The sequence below is a fragment of the Anguilla rostrata genome, chromosome 2 (genome assembly GCF_018555375.3).
Source record: "Anguilla rostrata isolate EN2019 chromosome 2, ASM1855537v3, whole genome shotgun sequence".
In the NCBI taxonomy this organism is placed as follows: domain Eukaryota; kingdom Metazoa; phylum Chordata; class Actinopteri; order Anguilliformes; family Anguillidae; genus Anguilla; species Anguilla rostrata.
Window position 1 is genome coordinate 7,822,569 of NC_057934.1, and position 22,518 is coordinate 7,845,086.

At 45.4% G+C, this 22,518-nt stretch overlaps 3 protein-coding genes across 9 annotated transcripts in view; all 3 read left to right on the forward strand.

Moving 5' to 3' along the window:
* Positions 1–4,097, forward strand: part of klhdc3 (kelch domain containing 3) — a 40,619-nt gene extending 36,522 nt beyond the window's left edge. For all 4 annotated transcript variants that reach the window (XM_064317447.1, XM_064317438.1, XM_064317454.1 and 1 more), the window contains one exon: positions 240–4,097. In XM_064317447.1, the coding sequence (XP_064173517.1) occupies positions 240–306 (67 nt within the window). In that variant the 3' untranslated portion in view covers positions 307–4,097. The remainder of the gene's footprint in view (positions 1–239) is intronic.
* A 3,775-nt stretch (positions 4,098–7,872) lies between these two features.
* Positions 7,873–15,492, forward strand: npas4l (neuronal PAS domain protein 4 like). 2 transcript variants are annotated; one of them, XM_064317418.1, is made up of 9 exons: positions 7,873–7,971; positions 8,247–8,383; positions 9,535–9,698; positions 10,070–10,215; positions 10,663–10,762; positions 11,392–11,647; positions 11,748–11,857; positions 12,271–12,406; positions 12,589–15,492. In XM_064317418.1, the coding sequence occupies exons 2-9, from the start codon at positions 8,265–8,267 to the stop codon at positions 13,997–13,999; spliced, it is 2,442 nt and encodes an 813-aa protein (XP_064173488.1). In that variant the 5' UTR covers positions 7,873–7,971; positions 8,247–8,264; the 3' UTR covers positions 14,000–15,492. The 2 variants fall into 2 exon arrangements, with proteins under 2 accessions (XP_064173488.1, XP_064173494.1); XM_064317424.1 differs by lacking the exons at positions 7,873–7,971; positions 8,247–8,383 and having other exon boundaries at positions 9,604–9,808.
* Positions 15,493–15,679: 187 nt separating this feature from the next.
* Positions 15,680–22,219, forward strand: rrp36 (ribosomal RNA processing 36). 3 transcript variants are annotated; one of them, XM_064317486.1, is made up of 8 exons: positions 15,680–15,808; positions 16,382–16,829; positions 17,107–17,239; positions 17,718–17,784; positions 19,417–19,521; positions 19,947–20,021; positions 20,146–20,263; positions 21,425–22,219. In XM_064317486.1, the coding sequence occupies exons 2-8, from the start codon at positions 16,382–16,384 to the stop codon at positions 21,568–21,570; spliced, it is 1,092 nt and encodes a 363-aa protein (XP_064173556.1). In that variant the 5' UTR covers positions 15,680–15,808; the 3' UTR covers positions 21,571–22,219. The 3 variants fall into 3 exon arrangements, with proteins under 3 accessions (XP_064173556.1, XP_064173567.1, XP_064173545.1); XM_064317497.1 differs by having other exon boundaries at positions 15,697–15,782; positions 16,359–16,829; XM_064317475.1 differs by lacking the exon at positions 15,680–15,808 and adding an exon at positions 15,921–16,060.
* Positions 22,220–22,518: the final 299 nt, after the last annotated feature.

Here is a 22,518-nt window from a genome sequence, read left to right on the forward strand (position 1 = left end):
AGAATAAATGAAAATGAAAATAAGTACTTACTGATTACAGGTACATTTCACAAAGCAGTGAGAAATTTTACTTGAGATAATTTACACCTGTGCTTCTTGTTTTAATGTCAGAACACAACCTGGGAACTGTTTTGTGCTTCGCTGTTAATCCCGTTTTAAGAATTCAGGAATCGGTCAAATCTGTCTTTTTTTAGATTTTCAGTTCACACTGCTTTTTTTTTTAAAACGTTTTTCTGTAGGTGGGAGCTGACGGCCATGACCACCAACAGCAATATCAGCAGACCCATCTTCAGCTCTCACGGCTGAACCGAGCCCTCGCCAGAACCAGAACCGGAAACCGGAACCAGAACCAGAACCGAAATGTGACCGGGCTGCCAGCCGGGGCCACTTTTTTTTCCCTGTTCCCGTTTGAGGAACTTCAGCGCGCGTGACGGACATTGGAAGTGTTTTCGTCGCGGGTCGGGGGCGAACCCGTCTGCCGCGGCGGAGCGCGAGCCGGAGCCTTCGGCGGCCTCCTTCTCCTCTTCCTCCCCGCGGACGCTGCGTGATCGCGACGGCGCTACGGAAGCGGCGCTGGTCCCGGGATCACATTCACGCCGTTGCGTTTGGCTTTAGTTGCCGGTGGAGACCGGCTTGAGTACGGCATTTAGAAACGCGGGCGCTTCTTCCGACTCTCGGGGAAAGAAGAACCGCGACAAGCTTTTGCGCTTTTTTTTTTTTTTTTTCTCAACTTGCATCAACTAGCATAATCAGACACGCAATCCGCACACAAAAAAAAGCAATCCCCCCCCCCCCCCCCCCAGAACGGGACAGGGGGAGATAATCAACGTTTTCTCCGTCTCACACGAACAGAGGCGGGGGGGCCTCCCTCGCCCCTTTGTGGACAGACCGGTTCTGCCGGCAGCGGGGGGGTGGGGGGGCGAGCTCCGTAAAGCGTCTTCCAGACCGAGCGGCTCAGAAGCCAGGAGACTGCCGGCTCAGAAGACGCTTCTGATCCGTACCCGACTCGTTCACCATCACATCATCGCTTCCCTTCCGACCGCAGCCTGGTTTCCCCGCATCGGTCACTGATCACAGTGCATTATGGGTGTTTGACCTCTCTCATTCACTTTCTCACTTTCTCTCTCTCGGTGTGTCAGGTACACACTGTACTTTAGACTCTGTTGCCACATATGTACATGCCTGCTTTGCATGGATCTGCTACGGGTTGCCAGCTCAAATCCTGCACATTTTTCACTTATTGACATTTGGTGTGCCATTGCTGAGGTTTTTATGTTGGAATTTTACAGATTCTTTTTTTGGGACATTAAAGTCATTTCATCATTTAGTCAGGGGTTCATAACACACAGAAAAAATGTGTTTTATCCTTATGTTCCTTTGCCTTTTTTTAAATCTTTATTGCACAACCATCACACAGACAATTCCACTCGGTACTGTAGTATTGCAGTGAATTCATTACCCCCGTGTACCTTCCCATCAGGCCATGGTACCCTGCAGCACATATCAGACACCACAGAGGAAGACCACATAACCATTCCTCCTGGGGCTGGTCTTCCTGCCAATCTTTCCTGAATCAACTCCTGCCAAATATACACAAGTCTGTATGAAATCAGGTCCTGGAATGGATTCACTTGATCGTGTAAGAGTCAGGTGACTGACTGGGCACGCGATCACAGTGAGGACCTGTGGCATAGTATTGTTTTCCTGTGCGTTTCAGTCGTGTGACCGCGGTTGGCGCTGGTTTGCTACACAGCCCCTCCCTGAGTCCTATAGTTGTCACGGGAACCGTACGTGTTCCAAGTTTACGTTCAAAGACTTGAAGTTGTATCCTCCCATAATGCTAATCGCCTCTATGTGTGAAGGCCGTAGATGGTCATTATAGTTTACATCATATCAGTTTTATATCAGTTACCTGGACCCTAAGAAGACACCAGGGCTGTATTCAAGATGAGAAAGACGTGACAGTACTGTCTCCCACGTCCGGTTGCAGAACGCTGTTGCTATGGCAGCCTATAGGGTGATTCTGCGTGGTGTGGACACGGATTATCAAAACACGTCACTCGGTGCTTCTGGCCACGCCCCCTTCCCGAAACGTCCACCAATCGGAAGCGAACACACCTCAAGGACCCAAGTTACAGAGCCAATGTAAGCCATTTGGGGGGTGGATTTAGCATTCAGCGTTCAAGGCAAACCTTAAGCTAAACGTTTTAGATCTTGAATGCGTCCCAGGTGAGGTCTTCACTTGGCATCTTCTCAGCACATCATGTACTTTTGGATGAATTGGTTGCAGCAGATTTGGCCCATTCTGTGGGTAATGAAAGCTTTGGATGAGCTAGCCTAGCGCAGACTGCTTTTCATGTTTTTTTTTTAGTTTTTGAAGATTTTAGTTACATTTTTTTTTTTTTGTCATGTGCCCACATTCAGTTCTGCTTTGGAGATTAGAAATCTATCTAGTTCTGTTCTTTCAAGTCACTCAGTTACGCTTATTTTTTCAGTGAACAATTCAAAAATACCCATTTAAGTACAATGATACATTTTAGATCAAATTAAACTGCACTAGACTGATTTTTATAACAAAATTTCAAACGTGGTTAGAGTTGCCTTTTAGTTCTTTTATATATAGATTGGGGGGTTTTCTCTAAAACCTTTTTGGTACACTTGGAGTTTATAAATAAGCATCGATAGCTACCTGATATGAACAGGAATATTCCAGCATTTTTTTTTTTTTTTGTGACTCTTCTCATGGTGCAATGAGGACGTTTGATTGAATAGGGAGGTACATTGTTCTTTGTATTATCCAAATTATTGGCTTCGTTGAAGTTTAAAGGAAAAACAAAAAAATCTGATTGCATTTTTTGTGATACCCTTTACAAAATTTTTGATCTTGTTAAATTCTCAGCACTGACTTGGAGGTTTAATTTCAGTTTTTTCCCCCCAAGGAAAGGCCACAGTGCTTGGCGTTACAATAATGAGGCCTTTGATCTGCTGTGCTTTTCAAGTAATCAATAAGGTGTACAGTTTGATATTTATGAATAATTAGCAGTATTGTAGGATGAATTTACAGCTCTCCTATTTGTGAAGGAGGTTTACTGAAAATCTGGTTGATAACACTTTGTCTATAATCCATAAAGCCTGTATAACATTCTCATAACACCCATTATAAGCATTTATGAGTGCCTGTTGATGCTGAAGATCTGTCACATCTGTCCTAATGTATGCGGTTATATTTTTCGAAACATATTTTGAATGTAAGGTTCTCTGCGTACATTAATGACAGTGTCACAGCATGCACTTTCATGACTGGTTATGACGGGGGTTATGTCACGTTTATGACAGTGTTATGAAGGCTTCACGGCGTATATACTCCGGCAGTGTAACCCTCTGGTCCATGTCCAGTGAAGCGAACATTCGAGAGCGGCGTTGTGGAACTGACAGATTTGCGTTGAGTGTGGAAAGAGCCCCGATTAATGATTACTCCTCCTGATCTTCTGCAGCAGACCTGATGGGACGCATTAAATTTATTCGGTGAAGGGAACCGTGAACGAGACCGCCGAGCGTCGCAGAGAGGGCGCGGTTCCCGCTAAGACTCCGTTCATGCAGGAGCGACCGGGGCGGCGCGTGGTTCTGCTCTTAAATCGGCGTGCGAATCTTCCCAGGCGGACTTGCGTGGGGCGATGGCGCCATTTTGCTTTTTTTTTTTTTTTTTTTTTTTTTTGCAACGTGCGTTCAGTTTTAACGTGTGTTGATAGGTAGACTAGAAATGAAATATTGCCCAATGAGATCATTTGTATGTAAAATAATAATAACGTTCAGCAATATGTGTAAGACGAGTGAGTGGTGCCGGAGAACGGCAGAGGCCCCGTTAAGACGAGCGTTTCCGTGACGTTTAAAAAGGGCTCCTGCTGTGTCGCTCGGCTCTCTTCAGCTGTGACATCATTGCACAAAGATTCAGGGGCGCGACGGTCGCTTTACGTCTATGGTATAGAAAAAAAAAGAAGAGAATGAATAAAAATGAAGGTTTATCTGCCAAGGCTAATCCACTTTTATTGTGCAGTATGGTCTTTAATTGTACAAATAATAAAATGGATGAAATTGAATTCAAACAGCCCTGTCTCTTTCTTTCAAATGTATTTTATTATTGTTTATACAAATAAGTGGCCTGTTACAATATGCATTATGTTAGATTATTACATTTAGTGTAATTAATTTGAATCATGCATTAGATAACAGAACATAATATTAACACAGTAATTGTGTACTCATTCATGGACTTGTGCATTATGTTCCAAAACCCAACTGAAAAAAATAACTGGGTTTAAATGAAAGTAAATAAGCCACCAAACCAAGGCAACCAGAGGTGAGTACGGTGCTCAGATGCATAAAAAAAGATGCCTAATGTGTTGTAAAAGAAGAGAGGGAGGAAAAGGGAAGAATACGTGTTTTGAGTCTCCTGGAGGGCCACTGTACCTGCTGGTTTTTAATGTGTTAAGTGCTTATGTCCTTAATTTAAGTACTGATTGGCTGAAACTGGTTCCCAGCCCTGTTCCTGAAGATCTGCCACCCTTTAGGTTTTCACTCCTACCCAACAAAAGTACAACTCATTCATTAGGCAGATTAATTGGGGATAATTAAATTTAGCATAAACTGTTATGAAAATCAGAAATAGCCCATCTTTCCAAGAACGAAGTTCCGTACATCTGTCGTGGAGGCTTCCAAACCTAGACTTGATGTAACCATCTGTTGATCATCTAAATGTGTCATACAAACGCAGTCAAGCATCCCTGTGGATAACCTAACAAAATGATTTTAAAGGTAAGCCTAAAAAAACAACCATTGTGCTAATTGGAACAGTTCCCAGTCGCATTTCCCCTGCTATCAATTCAATAGCTTTTAATTAGTCTGTCCGCTCCTGCTTCATGATGTCCTCGTGACGGGTCGCTGACGCTCCCTTGGCTCAGCAGTTTGCTCTCGTCTCTCACCAGGACGGTCCCGCGAAGGTGGCGCTATCGTCAGCGTTGAGTGCAACGGCGACTGGGAACGGGCACTTAGTCCCGCCCCGAGGGTCGTACACAGGAAGCTGGTCCCAGTGCTGGTCCGTCTGCCCTCCGCACAGGAGGTCAGCTTAAGCGTTAACGTCTGGGAGACGCTCGGCAAAAAAAAACCCAATAAATTGCTTTCCAATTTCCCTTTTGGGTTTAAAACCCGCCAGATCTTGAAAGCTAATACGCGGGCTTACTCGCCTAATACGATCTGTGAGACGAGAGTTGCACAGGTCAAAGGAAAGTAATTAGCCTCTCTTTTGCGATTTTTTTTTTTTTTTCGTAGATCGCACTGTCGGTTGTCCTCGCGCAATTTTTAGCTGCTTTGAAAGCAAAGCTCTATTGGGAGAAGCAGAGGATGCGTGGTGAGAGCTTGAAGGCTTTCTTGAATAGTGCCTATTGAGCATTACTTTCTGTCAAATTACCTTGGTGGAAAGCCTTGGAAATTTGCAGCTAGTTTGGTAAAAACGCACTGACAGCCCGCTGAAAAGCGCTCATTATCTAATACTTTGCCTGTTTACAGTTGAATGCTTTTCCCGTTTTAGACTGATGTTCGGCGTTTATTTCGGAGCTTAACCAATGTGCATTTGGTATGGCCTACGTCTTGCAAAATGACTGAAAAACACCCATAACTATTTTTTGACAGTCCTCTGACATTTAAATCTAACTTTGAACGAATAAAACTGCAAAACTTCACCAAATACATATCCACCCAGATGCACCCATATCGTGTAATAGGCTACTTATTAAAATGTATTTTTGGGAGCCCAAAATGTATACAGATGGAAGGGGAAGACAGCTTTTTTAAAAATCGGCGTCCTTTTCAGGGGACATGCACTCAGCACATGCACAACAGTCCAAAAGTCGAGTTGTGACAATCCTTTTTTTTGACTTGTTACCAGCTAACGAGATCAAAGTTAACTATGCAATGGGAGACATGAGCACTTGCTGGTTAAAAAGCAAACAGCAATGGGCAGGTGATGTTCTCCTCTATACACCTGAAGCTCAGGGGTTACCTTTTTTGAATGCCACATTCTGCTCTCAGTTACTCAGGTAGACCCATTAGGCTGATTTATTGGCGTTTAATCTTGTGATCATTTGGTCCTGCCTCCCAATATAATACATTATACTGTGGTCTGAACAGAGGGGTCTGGTAGGTGTGTAGGGTCTGATGATCATTTGAAGATATTACGGGGCAGTTCCTTTTAGGTGCCCGGTTAGCACCAAGGTTTTGAACCCCTCCCTCCCTGGGTGATGATATGACCGGTCATGCTTCACTCTGCTAGCCTACCAGCCAGAGTCCACGGGCACCATTTAGAGTTGATACTAGACCACGGGGCCCCATCCACGCACTTGAACTGGGCCTTAATGGGAGGAGCCGGGAGACCCCAGACCCCCACTTTATACTGCACCCCCGGTCTCTGACAAGCCTTCCCCTGCCTGTGAGAGTGCTGACAGTCCTCGGGGTCCCGTTAGTGCAGATGGCCTAACCTGACCATGGCGTCCCACCGACGCCAGACGACTCTTCAGGCAAACTTGACTGTGAGAGCTCAACCCCCCACACCCCCCCCCCACCCCCACCCCCACCCCAACCCCCATGGGACACGCACTGACAGCACTCGCTGTAGGACAGACCGATGACAGCCTTACTCTGGGACCTCCTCTGGCGCCTTGTTCGCCAGGCTGGTGAGGGTTAGGTCAGTGACGCCGCTGAGCAAGACCTCCTGACCGCGAGGCTCACGGACAGAGGAAACTGGGCCGTTCTTGTTCTGAAACAAGCAGAAGCTGTACACTGACGATAATCGCTGAATTCCGAATTCTGAATTGCAGCTCAAAGAATTGCAGCTTGGCAACCTCAATCAGGTTGCCGCTTCAGCGATGGCCACATGTCCTTCTATTCCAAAATAACTCTCTTAGGGTTCCGTAGGCTGTACACAGTCTGATGATTGGCAGACTCACGGTAGATTTAACACTGTCTAGCACACACATCTTTTTTATTGCGCAGAATGAGCATCTGAGATGAAAGATGGATTTACAGAGAAAAACGGTGATGTAATTTCAATTTAAGTTTGAGGTGGTGAGGTGAGTATAGGTGTTATAATTTAAAAAAAAAAAAACTACTGCAATCCAACTTTTCGCAAAGTTAAACTATGAATGGACTAGCCAGCTGAATAAGTAAACAAGATACTGCATAGTACTGTTATTTCAGGCATGAATATAACTAATTTAACTAGTCTATACTCTCTCACAATTAATGTCGACGTTGAGCATCTGCACGGACAATTCAAGTGACTTCTGATTTGGTATATCTGCGATCACCATGATTATCATCAATAATTTACCACTACCATACATATTTATTTTATAATAAGCACGCAGTGAGAAATTAATGAGATCGTAGCATATTTACCTTTCTGTTTACTCATAATGAATTTATTAGTTTAATTCGGGAATCTCGAGAAAAGCTCATTAATCAAACAAGGAGTATAAATAAAATAACACGATTAAAAATACATGAGCTGCGTCACAGTAAAGCTAAACAGACTGTATTGATAAATAATGCATGATAAATTTCAGATGCACGCGTTATTCACGAAGATGGTTGTTTACTTGTTTGTATTCGTTTAAGCCAAGAGGGACTGGCCAGTCACCGCAGCCGGTGCCGTTGCTGATTACCAGACGTCACTTTTTTTGTAAGTGATGCCAGTCCCCCTCCCCGCTGGGGTAGACTGCGCGCTTATTTTTAGAGTACCGTAACTAAAAATATCCCATCGCTTGTCATTGCGTCACAACAAGCAACATTGATGTCCCCCCCCCCCCCCCTTTCCCCTCCTCTCTCGCTCAGTTTTTAAACAAAGATATCAGGTTGTACTCTAGCTCAACTATAAAAGGAGGTACAAAACGCCGACAGGATACAGATGACCACCCTAAGGTAAGGAGAAACGGATTCATCCCGAATTGGTGCAGAGCTGTCACAGGGATTTTTCTTCTTTAGGCTGCCATTCGTTTTAAATCCCTTTACTTAAAAAACGAATAAATTTTCCTGACAGCAATCATATTTAGGCTAAATATATTTAATTTCTTCAGCACGCGATTAGCGTACTTGGGTCGTTTTATTACATGTCTTCAAACAAATGGACAGCACTACTGAAGAAGACGACTTTTTTTGACGATTCACTTTTTTTGCACCGCTTCGTCTTTTTTTAGCGTTACAGCTGAAGGAAAATGACGGTATGCTGCGACTCCAGTCCAATGAGCGGCAAACGTGGAAACACTCCCTCTTCATCTCCGAGCGCCACTGACGTGAACGTCAATCGGAGAAAAGTTTCGTGCAAGAGATTCAGGTCTGTTCCTCTCCTGCGCCGGACGGAGTTACCCCGATTACTTAAAGAATTATTAGACCTCCCTCTGTCGGTCATCGCGTTTACCGTCCTTTAAATTACGTAAGGGAAAAATGCATTGCTACATAATGTCTCTATTAGGCTTGCACAGCATATCCTGCTTATGAGTGGTTAAAATTACAAATGCGAATATTTATTGATGATACTATATTGCATGTTGTTTTAAAGCGTTAGCGATTCTGTGTAATTTGAATATTTTCGAACTCGGTTAAAAAACTGAGGGCTTCCTTGATATAGGCCTACAGTACCTGTAGTATCTGATAACTTACGAGTGCTTATTACAAGTAAAAATGTGGACATTTTCTATTGGTGATATTTTGCATGTTAAGATAAGTTAGTTACACAGTAAAACATGTGGAGCATGTTCTGTGGTGGGAAAAGAATTTAAAGATGAGTGAAAGTTAATGTGGTCAAGCAGTAAACAGATGGGAGATGAGTGGGGAGAGAGAAAGAGAGTGAGTGAGAGACAGAGAGAGGGAGGGAGAGAGCGAGCTGCTCAGCCAAGCAGAATCTTTCCTTGCTAGGACCTAACTGGGCAGAGAGGCCCTTTGGTAGCGTTGAGTGACGCAGACGGCCGAGCTCTCTGGACGTCGTCTTTATAAGGTGCTGAGAGCGCGCTCGGCCAGCCTCCTCTGCACGCCCACGCGCTGTGCCGCCTATAAAAGTGTGGAGGACTCCTCTCAGGCCCCGGCGACCACAGACCGCTGGGATGTGATGCTCCTCTCTCCTCTCTCTCTCTCTCTCTCTCTCGCTCTCTCTCTCTCTGTGCAACTTTCTCCCATGTGAGCGGCTTTGGCGGAAGTTCGGTTCCTCCAAGGTCTCTTTCACAGAGCAATCGGCCTTTTTGATGTCATTCCAACCAAAAACAAAAGCAAGAAAAACCCCACAAAAATACTGTTTTGAAGGGGAAAAAAGAGAGGGAAGAAGAAGACAATATCGGTGAATGAGGCAGCCAATCGTAGAGGCCTATTTGCAGTGGTCTTGTGACATGGGAACAGGAAGTGATGCGCTATAGTGGCAGATGAGGGAGACAGCCGTAGCGTAGGCGATTTGGGGGCGGTGCTTCCTGACGCCTCTGTCATGGTCTTGCGCAGGTCGACCAAGGGGGCGTCGAAGGCCCGGAGGGACCACATCAACGCCGAAATCAGGAGCATGCGCCGCCTGCTGCCCATTTCCCCGGAGGACCAGGAGCGCCTCTCCTACCTGCACTCCATGTCGGCCATCTGCACCTACGTCAGGAAGTCCCTCTTCTTCCAAGGTGAAGAGACCATCTATGTCCGCTGCTCTAGCAGTAGATTACCTGCTGGGATCTTGGTTGTTGGGGCCAGGCACTGTCTTTGTAGATCTCAAGTGTAGCGGCATTGCATGGTGAGTTCTTGGGTGTTTACAAACACACACACACACACCCACACAGTTATTTTGGCTCTGATTCCCAGGTCGATCACTGCCGTTGTACCCTTGAGGTAGAAGGTACTTAACCTGCATTACTTCAGTATATATCCAGCTGTATAAATGAATGCAATGTAAATCCGATGTAAAAGGTTGTGTAAGTCGCTCTGGATGAGAGCGTCTGCTAAATCCCTGCAATGTAATGTAATGCTAATCCAGCGTGTTCCTTGTCTCAATCAGAGCTTAGGCCCAAGGAAGAAGAGAGTTCCTGTATCCTGTATGAAGAGTTCCTGCAGGCCCTGCCCGGCTTCATCGTGGCCATGACCAGAGAGGGAAAGCTCATATACGTGTCTGAGAATGTGACGGAGTACCTGGGCTTCTCAATGGTTCGTTTATATCCCACGTGGACGTGCATATTTAAATCACACTGTGCACACCGTGTGTCGTAAAAACTTTCTGTTTTGAGCCGGTGTGTTAAAAGTTGAGATTGGATGCAGTGCTGGATGCAGTATTTATCATTGTCCATAAATTACAGCCTAACATTGGCAGAGTTGTCTTCAAATATATTGTCTTATAAAAATATTTCATTTTTAATATATATTATACCTAAGAATTATAAATCAAGTAGTCTTTCTGAACATTATGTATATTATAAATCAAGTAGCCCTTCTGGGCATGCACATAATGTAATATGAAAGTTTTGCTGCATCTTTTGTTTACACGCACATACTTTGACATGCATTAGGTCTTTTTAAAATTTATATCGCCATGAAATTTTACATTTAGAGGCATCATGAATAACAGGTCTGGTTGTTTTTTCCCTATCTCTCCAGGTGGATCTACTTCAAGGGGACAGTTTCTATTCCATGGTGGAGAGGAAGGAGTTGAACATAGTGAAATCGCACCTGGAAGATCACTGCACTGATGTCATGGGTAGGAACTCAAATAAAGCTTTTAACCCCTTTATGATGTGAGATCACAAATACGTGATTAGAATGTTCTTAACTGAACATTCTAATGCTGATGTCACCATCACTACTGGTGACTGAAAGCAGTGGAGTTTTAGAACACTGACTTAGAATTGTGGGAAGAAAAAAAAACATTCCAAAAAAACCTACTCTTCAAAGGGTTAAAGAACACTACCTCAGCCCTGAAGAGACTCAGATTAAGTATACACTGACAGCAGTTATTGGTCTTAAATCTGGGGCGCTGTCAGGTCAACAGTTTTTCTGTGCTGGTGCTTGTTCGCTCTCTTTGTGTTTCCCTGTCTTCCAAATGGAAGACTAATGAATTGACAGGTGTGAAGTTGTATGGTCAGGTAATTTGTTTTTAGATATTTTTTTTGTCACAAGGAACCCTTTATTGTTGCAAATCTAGTGGCACTGAAAAGAAAGTAGAAAATATTTTAGCAGATGCAAAAGAAGGATTTCTCATAACATTAACTCTTTCTTAACTGTCCTAGTACGGGCCTCCATATACCTGTTTCTCAAGGTGTTTGGTCTTTAGTCATTGCTACATTGCAGAGTCACATCAGTGATGTATTCTTCTTTTCATTCTTCCAGAAAAAGCCTTTGTTTGTCGGATGCACACCTCCAAGTCGCTTCGGGTCCGACAAGGCGGGAGCTGCACTATGCTGGTCAGGGGCCGCTTCCAGTCCGTCCCACAATCCTCTGCGGCGCACCCCGACCTCGACCGAGCCTTCGTCGCGCTCTGCACCCCAACCGTGAATAGGCTGAAAGACGACGACCTCCACAAGCTCCCGCAAAGTTTCCGGACCGTCCACCAGCCCGACATGACTTTTATGCACGCGTGTGAGAGGTACGTCAAGCGATTTTAACAATTTAAGAATTGTTAGAAGGCAGCCATTTGCTCCAAATTTGAAGCATTTTTCCATATGCACTTTTTTCTATTCTCCCAGTGTGCCATTTTATCTCGGCTACTCATCGGAGGACATGATTGGACGATCCTGGTACAACCTCCTGCACCCAGAGGACCTTGTTTTAGGCGTAGAGGCGCACAAGATTTTGCGTAAGTGTTGAAATGAACCATGAGCAAGCCTCCAACAAGACATTTCTCTGAGAAAAATTCAGATTTTATTTCTGACCCAAGCATGCCTTTGCACATACTCTTCAAATGAGTCCGTCACCAAGCATGGAGTCGATTCAGTTTAAATTCAGTCATTTCAAGAAATAAATTATAATTGAACGCATTAACTGAAACATTCTTGTTGAATTATTATGGCCATTTTTGTCAATTCTTGAAATAATTAGCATCCTGAGTTGACTGAACTGAACTGAAACTGAATTGATCCCTACTCTGTCAATCACACATAAAACTGAGTTCTGATTGAAAGCTTGCAAATCTTAATATAATCCAGGTTTTTTAGTTTAAGAGTTAAGCTCTTCCAAAGTGTTGAGTGAGGTTTTCGCTTTGCTTCACAGTGCAGGTAAACGATGGGACACCAGTAGAGATGATCCTGAGGCTACAGTGCAGAGATCGGTCTTGGAAACGGCTGTACGTTCGAGCTGCAAAGGATGCTGGGAAACAGACTGTGACCTGCACCAATCATATCGTCAGGTACCAGCCTGGACCTTTACAACCAAAATCTGTTTTACCACCTATTAGAACACCACTGACATAATCATAATCAAGAGCAGTTGTAGATATCTCTATCTATGGCTCTGATCAGGAGTAACTGACAATACCGCTGATGTCACAATGGGATCTTTGACAGACATTCTTTCCGACCCTTTTTGCAGTGAAACAGAGGCGGAGTTTCTGGTGCAGAAAATCTACACCGACATCCACGGACCTTCGAGATGCACCCATCTTCAGAAATCCTCCCAGAGACCTACACTGCCTCACATCTGCCTGTGTCAGAATAATGGTGCCATCACGGGGCTGAAGAGACAGAGATTACCCAGCAGTCCGAGTGAACAGCCCCCCCAAAAAACCAGCAGGTTCATGGACCCTGAGGTATCCGGCACAGTTCCAACCAACCAGACCTGTGAAGAAGGCAGTTCCCTGGCAGACCACTGGGGGGCGATGTCCCCAACCTCCTCACATAGCCCTGCTCCCTCCCATTCGCCCACCACTCAAGAAGAGGAAGCAGAATCAGACTTCTTGCTCGAAATCTACGACCCTGAGGAGCTGCTGTCGCTCCAGGAGGGACTTCCTTCCTACCTCTCCTTCCAGGACTCCCGCTGTGGGCCGTCCGGCCCCCTCTCCGCCTCCGAATCTCTCCAGCCTATCGTAGGCCACGGCTTCCCCCTGAGCGACATCAGCGAGGCGTCGGCCCGGTCTCCAGAGCCCTGCCCCTCCCCCTCCCTTTCATACGATTTCCCAAGCTGCCCTGCGGACGCGCGATTGGTGCCCGACTGCCTGCCGACGCCCGTCGCCTACGAGGGGCTGTCGGACTGCGCCTTCCACCCGGAAGCCCTCGTCCAGCCCACAAACGACTCAGCGAGCGCTGGCTCTTTCTTCGCCCCCCTGCCCGACCCTGCCCCGCCGGTGACCTCTGACCTCTCCCCCTCCCCCACCTCAGGCGTCAGCAGCGGTAGCGTGTTCCCGTACAGCCAGGAGGAGCAGGAGGAGATCAGCATCCTCGCTTGGCAGATCTCCTCAATGGCCAGCAGCTTCGACACGTACCGCTCCGCGGACCACCAGGCCCGAAGCCTGGGGAACGGGTACGAGAGGGCCTCCCCTGACCGCAGCGGCTGCGGCAGCGTCTCCGACCCACCCGCCCAAGTGACCAGCGCCGCAGGCCGAATGTTCAGCTGGTCCCAGCCGACACCGCGCCCAGTCAAACCAGAGCTGGTCCTGGACGAGGGCGTCATCGACTGCATCCTGAAGGATCTGGGCAGGGTTCCTGGGGTAGACTCGCTGTCCTGCTCCGGACCTGTCTCCAGTTCTGGCCCGGTGGCCACCATTGGGCCCAGGAGTGGCCAGCAGGCCCTAGGTGCCGCCGCTACGATTCACTCAGACGTCCACTCCTTCGCTGCCCTGGTGGAGGACCTATCCCATGAGCAGCCACTAGGCGGTGCCACTGCACTGGACACACACATCCTGACAACAGGACCCCAAGAGAACATCGAGTTGAATCAACTCAACCACTTCATACACAGGGACCATCAGCAAGGTACATTTACTGTCAGGTATACTCAGGTGTGACTCCATGAGGCACGTGGTGTGCAGACACATGTACACACACACAAACACGTGCACACACACGCGCACGTGCGCACACGCACACACACACAATAAAGGTTTCAGAGCCTGACATGAAGTTTCTCCTATCTTTTCTGATGGATGTATGGCAGAATCCTTGTAATTAAATGAGTCTGTGACTTACTGTATTTTAATCTCTGTATGGCATATTGTCATGACAACCTGGGGCTTCTTTGTTGGATAAAAAGAAAAACAGATCAAGGACACTGTGTGTATAAAGCACAAAAGACTACTTGAGAAGGCACTGCTTTCTCACAAGGGCAAGACGATAAATTAGGAATGTTGACTGGTTTGTTTTCCAGTTTTAATTGTGGTTTATCAAACTTAATGTTTGGTTAAACCAAACATGTTGGGGTAGCTGAATTTATAGAAGCATTTAGATCTTAATATTTTCATATAATTATATTCTTGTTCACTGTACTGTATTTTTGCTATTGTTGTACTACTGTGTGCTTCTCTACAAGCAAATTAGTACTTACACTGCAAGCTTTAGGTGTCATTGTAAAATAAGGGGTTGAACCACTGCCAAGAAATGGCACAGAGCTCTCAATGTGTGTGGCTTCTCTGAATATTGAAAAGGTCACTAATCAAGGGGTTTGAATCTAAGACAGCATTCTCTAAACGTTGTGTTCTCGGTACCATCATGACTACAAGACCGGAAATGTCTGACAATTTACCGTTAGATATGAATTGCGGCAACCGTTACAACTTTACTACCTCTGAAATTTCTTGTTCAGTCTTTGGAACTGAGAGGTGCTGTTAAATTTAGAGTGAGAGAATGGTTTATTTATTAGGACAAAGTCATATAACTGGAAATATTGAAACACTGGGATTTATGTGCCTTCCTGAAAATATTATTCGAATATACGTAATTCGCCTTGTACCAGATGTCAATGTAACAATCCAAATACCCTGTTTTGAAATGCACAGATAATGTGTTGTATACAGATAGTTTTTTTTCCTCTGGGAATTGACCAATCATATTTGGCAGATGAGATGAGCCTTAGAAAGAGCACTAAACGGAAAATGAAACGATGTTAATTTGTCGAGCTCAATAAAACACGTTTATTCGCACATTGACGGATGCATCTAAATGAGACTACCAGGCGAACGCAAGTACCCCCCGCTTGGCATGAAGGCAATTGTGCTGGTTGCTCAGATATACTATAGGTAAATTACAACTATGTTAATAAATGTGGATGGAAAATGTATTAATCTTAATCTGTTTGCCCTAAGGCTGTGATGCTAGTTCTGTACCATAAAATAATATGTTGGTCTTCATTACTCAATGCATTTTGAAAGTGAATGTCTTGCTTGGTTAAATGTAATATGCATAAAATATGGAGTCGTTTTCTTTTTCTTTTTATATTTTTCTACTGCAAAAGTAGGCTTAATAAACCTTTATGCGGAATAAATAAAAGCCCTTTGCCCTTGTTTATTGCATGACACAATCCTTACAACACATAACGTAGTTATTTTGTGTATTTCATTTTATTTTTTACAAATTGATTATTAACTAATTATGTGAATTTCGACATTTTTACCATACTGTTTTTTCAGAGCTTGACAGGTGATTGAGTTCCCTTTACAAGTATCGCCCCCTGTTGTTCGGTTAAAATTATGTTGACGTCATCACTGTGAGACACGCAAACAGTGGTTTAGCTACTTTGCTGTAACTAGTAACAAACATGGACCCACGTGGATAGACACTGAAGAGTTATTCTTGGTTTAAAAAAAAGAAAAGATTATAGTGTAAGTATTATTATATTTAATTAAAATGTCATGTCAAACGCAATGCGGAATATGCACCACTAATAACGTACAGGAGGCATGTGTTCCGAAAACGTAGCTAGCTAATCAAGTAGGGGTAGTTCATGTTGAGAAATTATCTAACGGCCTGAAAACCAGACACATAATTTTTGAGTCATACCGTAAAATCAGCGTGATCATAAAGGGATGCTGGTTCAGTATGAGCACTTGATGTACGTTTGTGAAGCTATACTGGTAGGTCTACGTTTGCTAGCTGTCGGTTAGTATGGTAAGGAACTAGAAAGTAAGTAGCTAACGTTAGCTAGCTATTTTCAGAGACCGTATTATATGCTAATTCACATTGTTGTATTTGCGGAATTCGTATACGCTTCTTTATTATTGTGGCTACCTGGGTAACAAAGTAATGTGCAACTAACTAAAACTCATTGCATTTACTTTAGCGGTAGCCAGCACATGACGACTACGTAGCTAGTTAATGTAGCTAACTTCCCAGCAATTCGGTGCTGCTTATGTTAATCGGAGTCTAAACTAGACGACATCACTCTACATTTTCAGATGGCCAGCAAGAAAAAACAGGCGGTTCCAAAACTCAAAAGCACCGAAAAATCTCCGGTTGGGAAGCGTAAGAAGCCGGAGGTGGTAGACCCGGTGAGCAGCGATGGAGAAGACTCGGAGCTAGAGAGAAACTTTGCGATTTTTAGCAAACAGGGCTCGTCGAACAGCGCCGAGCGAGAGCAGGAATCCGATTTTGAAGAAGATGAGGGCGACCGCAGTTCAGATGATGGCAGCGAGCCTGCCGAACAGGCGAGAGGTCCGGAGTCCGTCGGCATCCAAGGAGATGTTGAGAGCAGCGATGGAGAAGCTGAGTCAGACGGCGATTCTGAAGACGATGAGGATGACACTTCTGAAGACGACGAGGATGACACTTCTGAAGAAGAAACGACGAAATCCGAGGTCACAAATGATGGAAAAATAAAAACTGAGGAGGAGGACATCAAAAGTGGTAAGTTGCAATTGTCATTGCGTTTGCTACTCTGGAGAAATTGTGTAAGTATTGTGAGTTATTTATTTTAGCTGTCAACGGGAATGTAGATATTTGTTTGTCAGATAAACATTTTTAATTTGGGCGTTAGGTTTAGTCTTATTTGAGCCCAAAGCCATTAATGAATATTTTAGAATTTTTTCTTGGACCAGCTTCTGTAATGTTGCAAATGGCTGTTCATCCCTGTTTTCTTATATATAAGATTCTAATTGTTTGCTGTACTGCCATCACTATCTAGAACTTTCAACGATGTCTTTCGAGGACATCATGAAACTGCAGAATAAAGTCGGGATGAAGGTTTATAACGAAGTGGCCTACGGGACCAAAAACAAACAGGTGCATGAGAAAAAGAAACGCCTGAACAAGAACAGGTAATCCCCGACCCCCCCCCCCCCCTCCCCACCCACCCAACTATCAGCTGCAAAGATCTCACCGGCTATCAGAGCCCGTGGATTTTTTTTAACCTCTTGACTCCAGTAATGTCTTGTCTGATGTCTTGTGTTTCTCTTGTCGGGAAAAGTGATCATGTTATATTTTAAATGAAGGCAAAGCTAAACAGGGTATGAAATTCACACCTGCTACCAGCCAAATGCTGGTGAATTTGTTTTTGTTGTGGCTGGTTTTCTACCTTAGCAGCAGCCACTTTGGCAGGTAACCAACCAGGCTGTGTCATATTGTGAAAGGTGACATGGCTGATAAAATGTTGAAAAAAATGGCTGGTCAAAAAAACTCTTAAAAAAAACAGAGGTTGAGAAAGTTAATTTCATATCCCGAAGTCATACCTGTGCAGTCTTCTCTGATGCTTTCCCTTAACCGTACATTCAGACTGCATTTGTTTTTCTTTTGTAGGCCTATGGAGATATCCGCTAAGAGGCCAGCTCCTTTTCTAAGACAAGTGGTGCCTGTCAAAAAACCGGTAAGTGTGGAAGATGGAGGCTTTATTAGCATCGCCGAGAGCGAACAGATGGGTTACAATCGATCCTAGAGACCCTCCGCTGAAGCACTGCCATTATTGTATTTTTAAAGAATAAATGCCTTTGGCACCCTAGCCAGGAATGTGCAGGTGCATTTTAATCAGTAAAAAAATGGCCTCTGACAGAGTAGTAAGGACATTGGATCGGAACAAGCTTTAGTGTAAGGATCTTATGATTAGCCACGTACATCACTCGGACACGTCAAGCTGAGTTCAAACACAGTTCACAAACAGTTTGCTGCCCCTTTCTGCTAAGGATGTTAGCGCCCACACGAGCGGCACTTTATAACTATTTTCAGTGGGCAGCGTTGCAGTGCTTCATGCTTCCAAATGAATGCGCAATTGCTTTTTTTTTTTTGTTTCAACCTGCGGAATGTAGAAGCTGCCTCAAAACCTACCTGTATTACTCGACAGGTGAGTGCATAACTGACGCACACCTCACAGCGGCTGTCGCTGTCTTCGCGGCGGTAACCGTGCTCTCATACTGTCGTCGAGACCGTTTCCGCGGAGTTGCGCGGAAGTGCCACCCGTTGAAAATCGTTGGAAAAATACAACCCAGCACCCTTGTGATGCGTGCAAATGTGAACATGCATTTACGCTAGAAATTTCCCCGTGTTGCTTTAAACGCGTGACTGCCAGACAGGTGGCTGTGTATTGTCCAGCACGCTGCGTAATTCTGGGAAAATGCCACACGGGATGAACTATCCGTGTACAACTAGACGATAAGAACGGATGACGGCAAGGCTGATATTTTCCCTTGAAATATCACGCGGCGTGACATCAGTACGTAAAACAAAGGCCCATTTCTGAGGGGCTAGCTTATTGTTCGTTTGCAAGGTAAAGCAACCGACTGTCACGCCAGACTGAGTAATCATTATCAGTCTCTGTTCCCCCCTTTCTCCAAATGTCCTGTTCCACCCTTGATATTTACTGAATTTCCTAATTCAGCAGTTGATTGATCATTTGGAAGGCCTTCCCTGATTGAGAATGTGTTTAGCTCTGTAGCCGTGGGCTAATAGTCCCGTAGCTTCATGATGAACGATGATTCATTTCACTTAGGTGAATGTTTTGTTTCTTCACTTAGTGTTTTGTGAAGTCAGCTTGTTTGTCTTTGCTGTGATAGCCAGAGGTCACTTGTCAGTATTTTCATCATGGGACCTCTTGGTGAAATAAGCAGTTTGGAGCTGTGAAGCCTCGGTTGATTGGGTGTATTTCAGTTTGGCCTGTGAAAAAGGAGACTAGGAGCGGTTATTCTGGCTGCTACAGCAAGCGAACTCACTGTAATTAGGCTCAATCCTCTTCTCTTAAACCCTAAGCTTTTTTGTTGTTAACTTTCCAGACAAGGCAATCTGGCACAATCTTTGGTGTGAGTGCATGCTGTCTTCTCTGAAACTGCTTTTTTGAAACCCAATTTAGTTTTTTTTTTCTCCCCCCCAGTTTTGTGCCTGTCTGTTTTAAAGTGTTTCTCTTTTAGCAGAAGTGCTGACGGTGCAGAATTGATTAAATGTATGATGTGCAGCGTTTGTAGAATTTTATGTTCCATCTTTTAATGAACATTCTGGAATGATTTTGCAGGTTCTGAGGGACCCTCGTTTTGATGACCTGTCTGGGGAATATAAGCCAGAGATCTTTGAAAAGACCTACAGCTTTATTCACGATATAAAGCAGAAAGAAAAAGAGGTATGCATTCCGTATGAAACATATGATGCGTTTGTTTATATATAGCTAGTTATGATATGAGAAGTTCTTTACCTGTCAAATAAATTTTCACCTTGAATGTAAATCGTAATAATAATAATAAGTAAAAAAGACGATGTGTGAAAAAAAAACGCAGGTAAAGAAATAAAAAAGGAATAAGTGGATTCTTATTGCAAATTCTGTAATGTGTTCTTATCTGTGTGTTCTTCTTGTTTTATTCCCGTTTAATCTTTTCAGAATACCCTGTACTTTGTCGGTATAAGACCACCCCAAAGGCGATAGACATATTTAATAAAATATTCAATAATTATAAAATATTCAATATTTAATAATATTTAATAAAATGCCCTGAATGCAGTCAGTGTTTAAAATGTCCTGAATGTGGGTATCTCCCGTCTGTGCTGTAGATGGTTCAGAAGAAGCTTCGGAAAGTCAAAGGAACCAAGAGGAGGGAGCAGCTGGAGCAACTACTGAAGAGGATGGTGAGTTGACCCACGCTCAGCCTAACTTGATGGGTTTGTAACCTCACCGTGCTACACCCCCATCCCCACGGCCGGAGCAGTATTGTGCCCACCACGCTCAGGTGTGGAGCGCGTCTCTCCCCAGGTGAACCAGGAGGAGGCGCACCAGCGGCAGCAGCAGCAGCGGGAGAAACAGCTGGAGCTGAAGAGGAAGCAGAGGGAGCTGGTGGGGGAGGGACACAGGCCCTACTTCCTCAAGAAGTGTAAGTTTCACCTCGGGAGGGGGGAGAAGAGGGGGCCCCCCGCCCTCGGCACGTTCCCCCCTCCTCCCGCCCTGATCCACACCCCCCCCCCTTCCTCCCCCTGTCTCGATCCACACCCCGCCCCCCCCCCCCCCTTCCTCCCCCCGGCTCGATCCACACCCCTGCTCTTATGAGCCTCATCCGTCTCCTGTTCAGAATAGCGTGACGTTTCATTCGTTATTCAGATTCTGCCCAGCGCGTGCGTTTATTTGTTTGATTAAGCGAATAGGTGCGCCGCTCGCTCATCGGAACGCTTCGCTCTATTATTAAAATCGAAACTCGTCGCCCGTCCTCCGCTGCAGCGGAGAGCCCGTCCCTGGCCTCGATCTGACAAATGATCCCAAACGCCACGTCTTTAAGGATCCAGTGAAAACATATGTTTTTGCAAAGTGGGCGTCTTGCCTTTCGTCTAATCTACACGCGGTGTTTATTTTAGCTTTTATTAAAGTGCCACTCTGACTCTGGTTGTTTATGTAAAAATTTAAATGTCGCATTTTCCCCCGCACAGGCAGCGTAGCTTGCTAATGTGCTCATAGTGAAGGCGCTCGGCTGACTGACAGTGACTGGCAAAGCCTGAAATTCTGCCAGTGAGGTATATTTACCAGGGACCTGCCAGAGCCTCAATGCTTCCATAGCCGGGGATTTCAACAGGGGGTCCAGGGACCCGTGGGGGTCCTCAAAGGCTCCGTTGAGGGTCCCCAGCTGGCTCGTAAAAGAATTGCAGATAGAAACTGAGCTCATTTTATTTGCGGCATCTGCCAGGAATGTGTCACGCATCAGCGGTGGTTCAAGTTTACAGAAAATGGAAATAATGGTTATGCATCACACTTCTGAGACATTAAAAATGTAAAATTCACAGGCAGAACGGTATTTAAAAAAAGGTGCCAAATGCAAATGCTTAGCAATGCATGAGGAAGGCAGTTGTTAAAAGTGATTAGGTTGAATATAAAGCTCATCACACAGGTTTTGCCTGGATGTTCTGTTTGTTTGAACTCTTGACATCACGGATGGGCGGGGGTCAAAGGGGGTCAGAACGGGGTCAGAGGTCAGTGTTGTCTACAGTTCTTGTTTGCGTCTTAAACTTAACACAAGATTTTTATTTTTTTTTCTTCCTCCTCCTAGCGGACCAGCGCAAGCTGGAGCTGGCGGAGAAGTACCGGGACCTGAAGCGGAGCGGGAAGCTGGAGAGCTTCCTGAGCAAGAAGAGGAAGCGCAACGCCACCAAGGACCGGCGGAAGCTGCCCCCCAAGCCCGCCGCGGCGATGTGACGCGCCACCCCCCACCCCCCCCCCCCCGCCGGGAGGCTCCGGAACAGCCTGCGGGTTCCGCCGCCTTCGTCATCGACGCGACTCTTCGTCTGAGGCTCGGCCCGGCCGTCCGCGCGGAGCTCGGCGAGCCGCGTGCGGTTTGGCCGCTGGCTTTGCCGATTTTTTAAGCTGTCGGCCACGGTCAGAACCGCCGCGGTCCGGGTTTCGAGACCAGTCCGTGGGCCTCAGCCGTTAAAACAAACTGTATTTCAATCATAAAGTACATGTGTGTTTATCTGCGTGCGCGCCATACCGTTTTCTTGTATCTGTGTGAATTATCTTTGTGTAAGGAAACCGGGAAACATATTTAATTAGAGTTTCGACATGCCGTTTGTTTAAGTGTGCATCACAAGTGCCCTGTTCTTTTAAGTGTTCTTCCAGTGGGGGCAGCTGGATTGATTTTGACATGAATTAGCGAGCTTTCAGATAGTGAATTATCATGCCTGCATTTTGGAGTTTTTTGTTTTGTTTTGTTTTGTTTTTTTTTTTGGTAGCTGTGCGCCATTCATTTTTCATGACGTTAATTTGAATTCAAACTGCCGCACCGCTGAGGAGTCTGATTGCTTCTGTGTAATAAAATGACCCTCCAGTCGCGCAGGGGCCGGGTGGAGATGATGGGGAAATGATTTCTTTTAAAGCTCTGCCAAATTCGGAGAAGGCGGAGGCCGAGGTGCCAGCCGGCTCGGACCCGCGCCGCGAAAACCTCTGCCCGGTCGGCCAGAGCGCCGCGAGCGCCAGCTGTTTCTATTTTAGCACGCCGCGGCACGGCGGGCATCGCTGATTTTCCCATAATTCCCCCGACGAGAGCACCGGGGAGCGGTAGTAAACCTTGCAATGATGAGAACAAAAGCTTATCCTCTTAAAACAGGTGCTCTGAGACCTAACCACGGGACAGGGAGGTGACAGGCG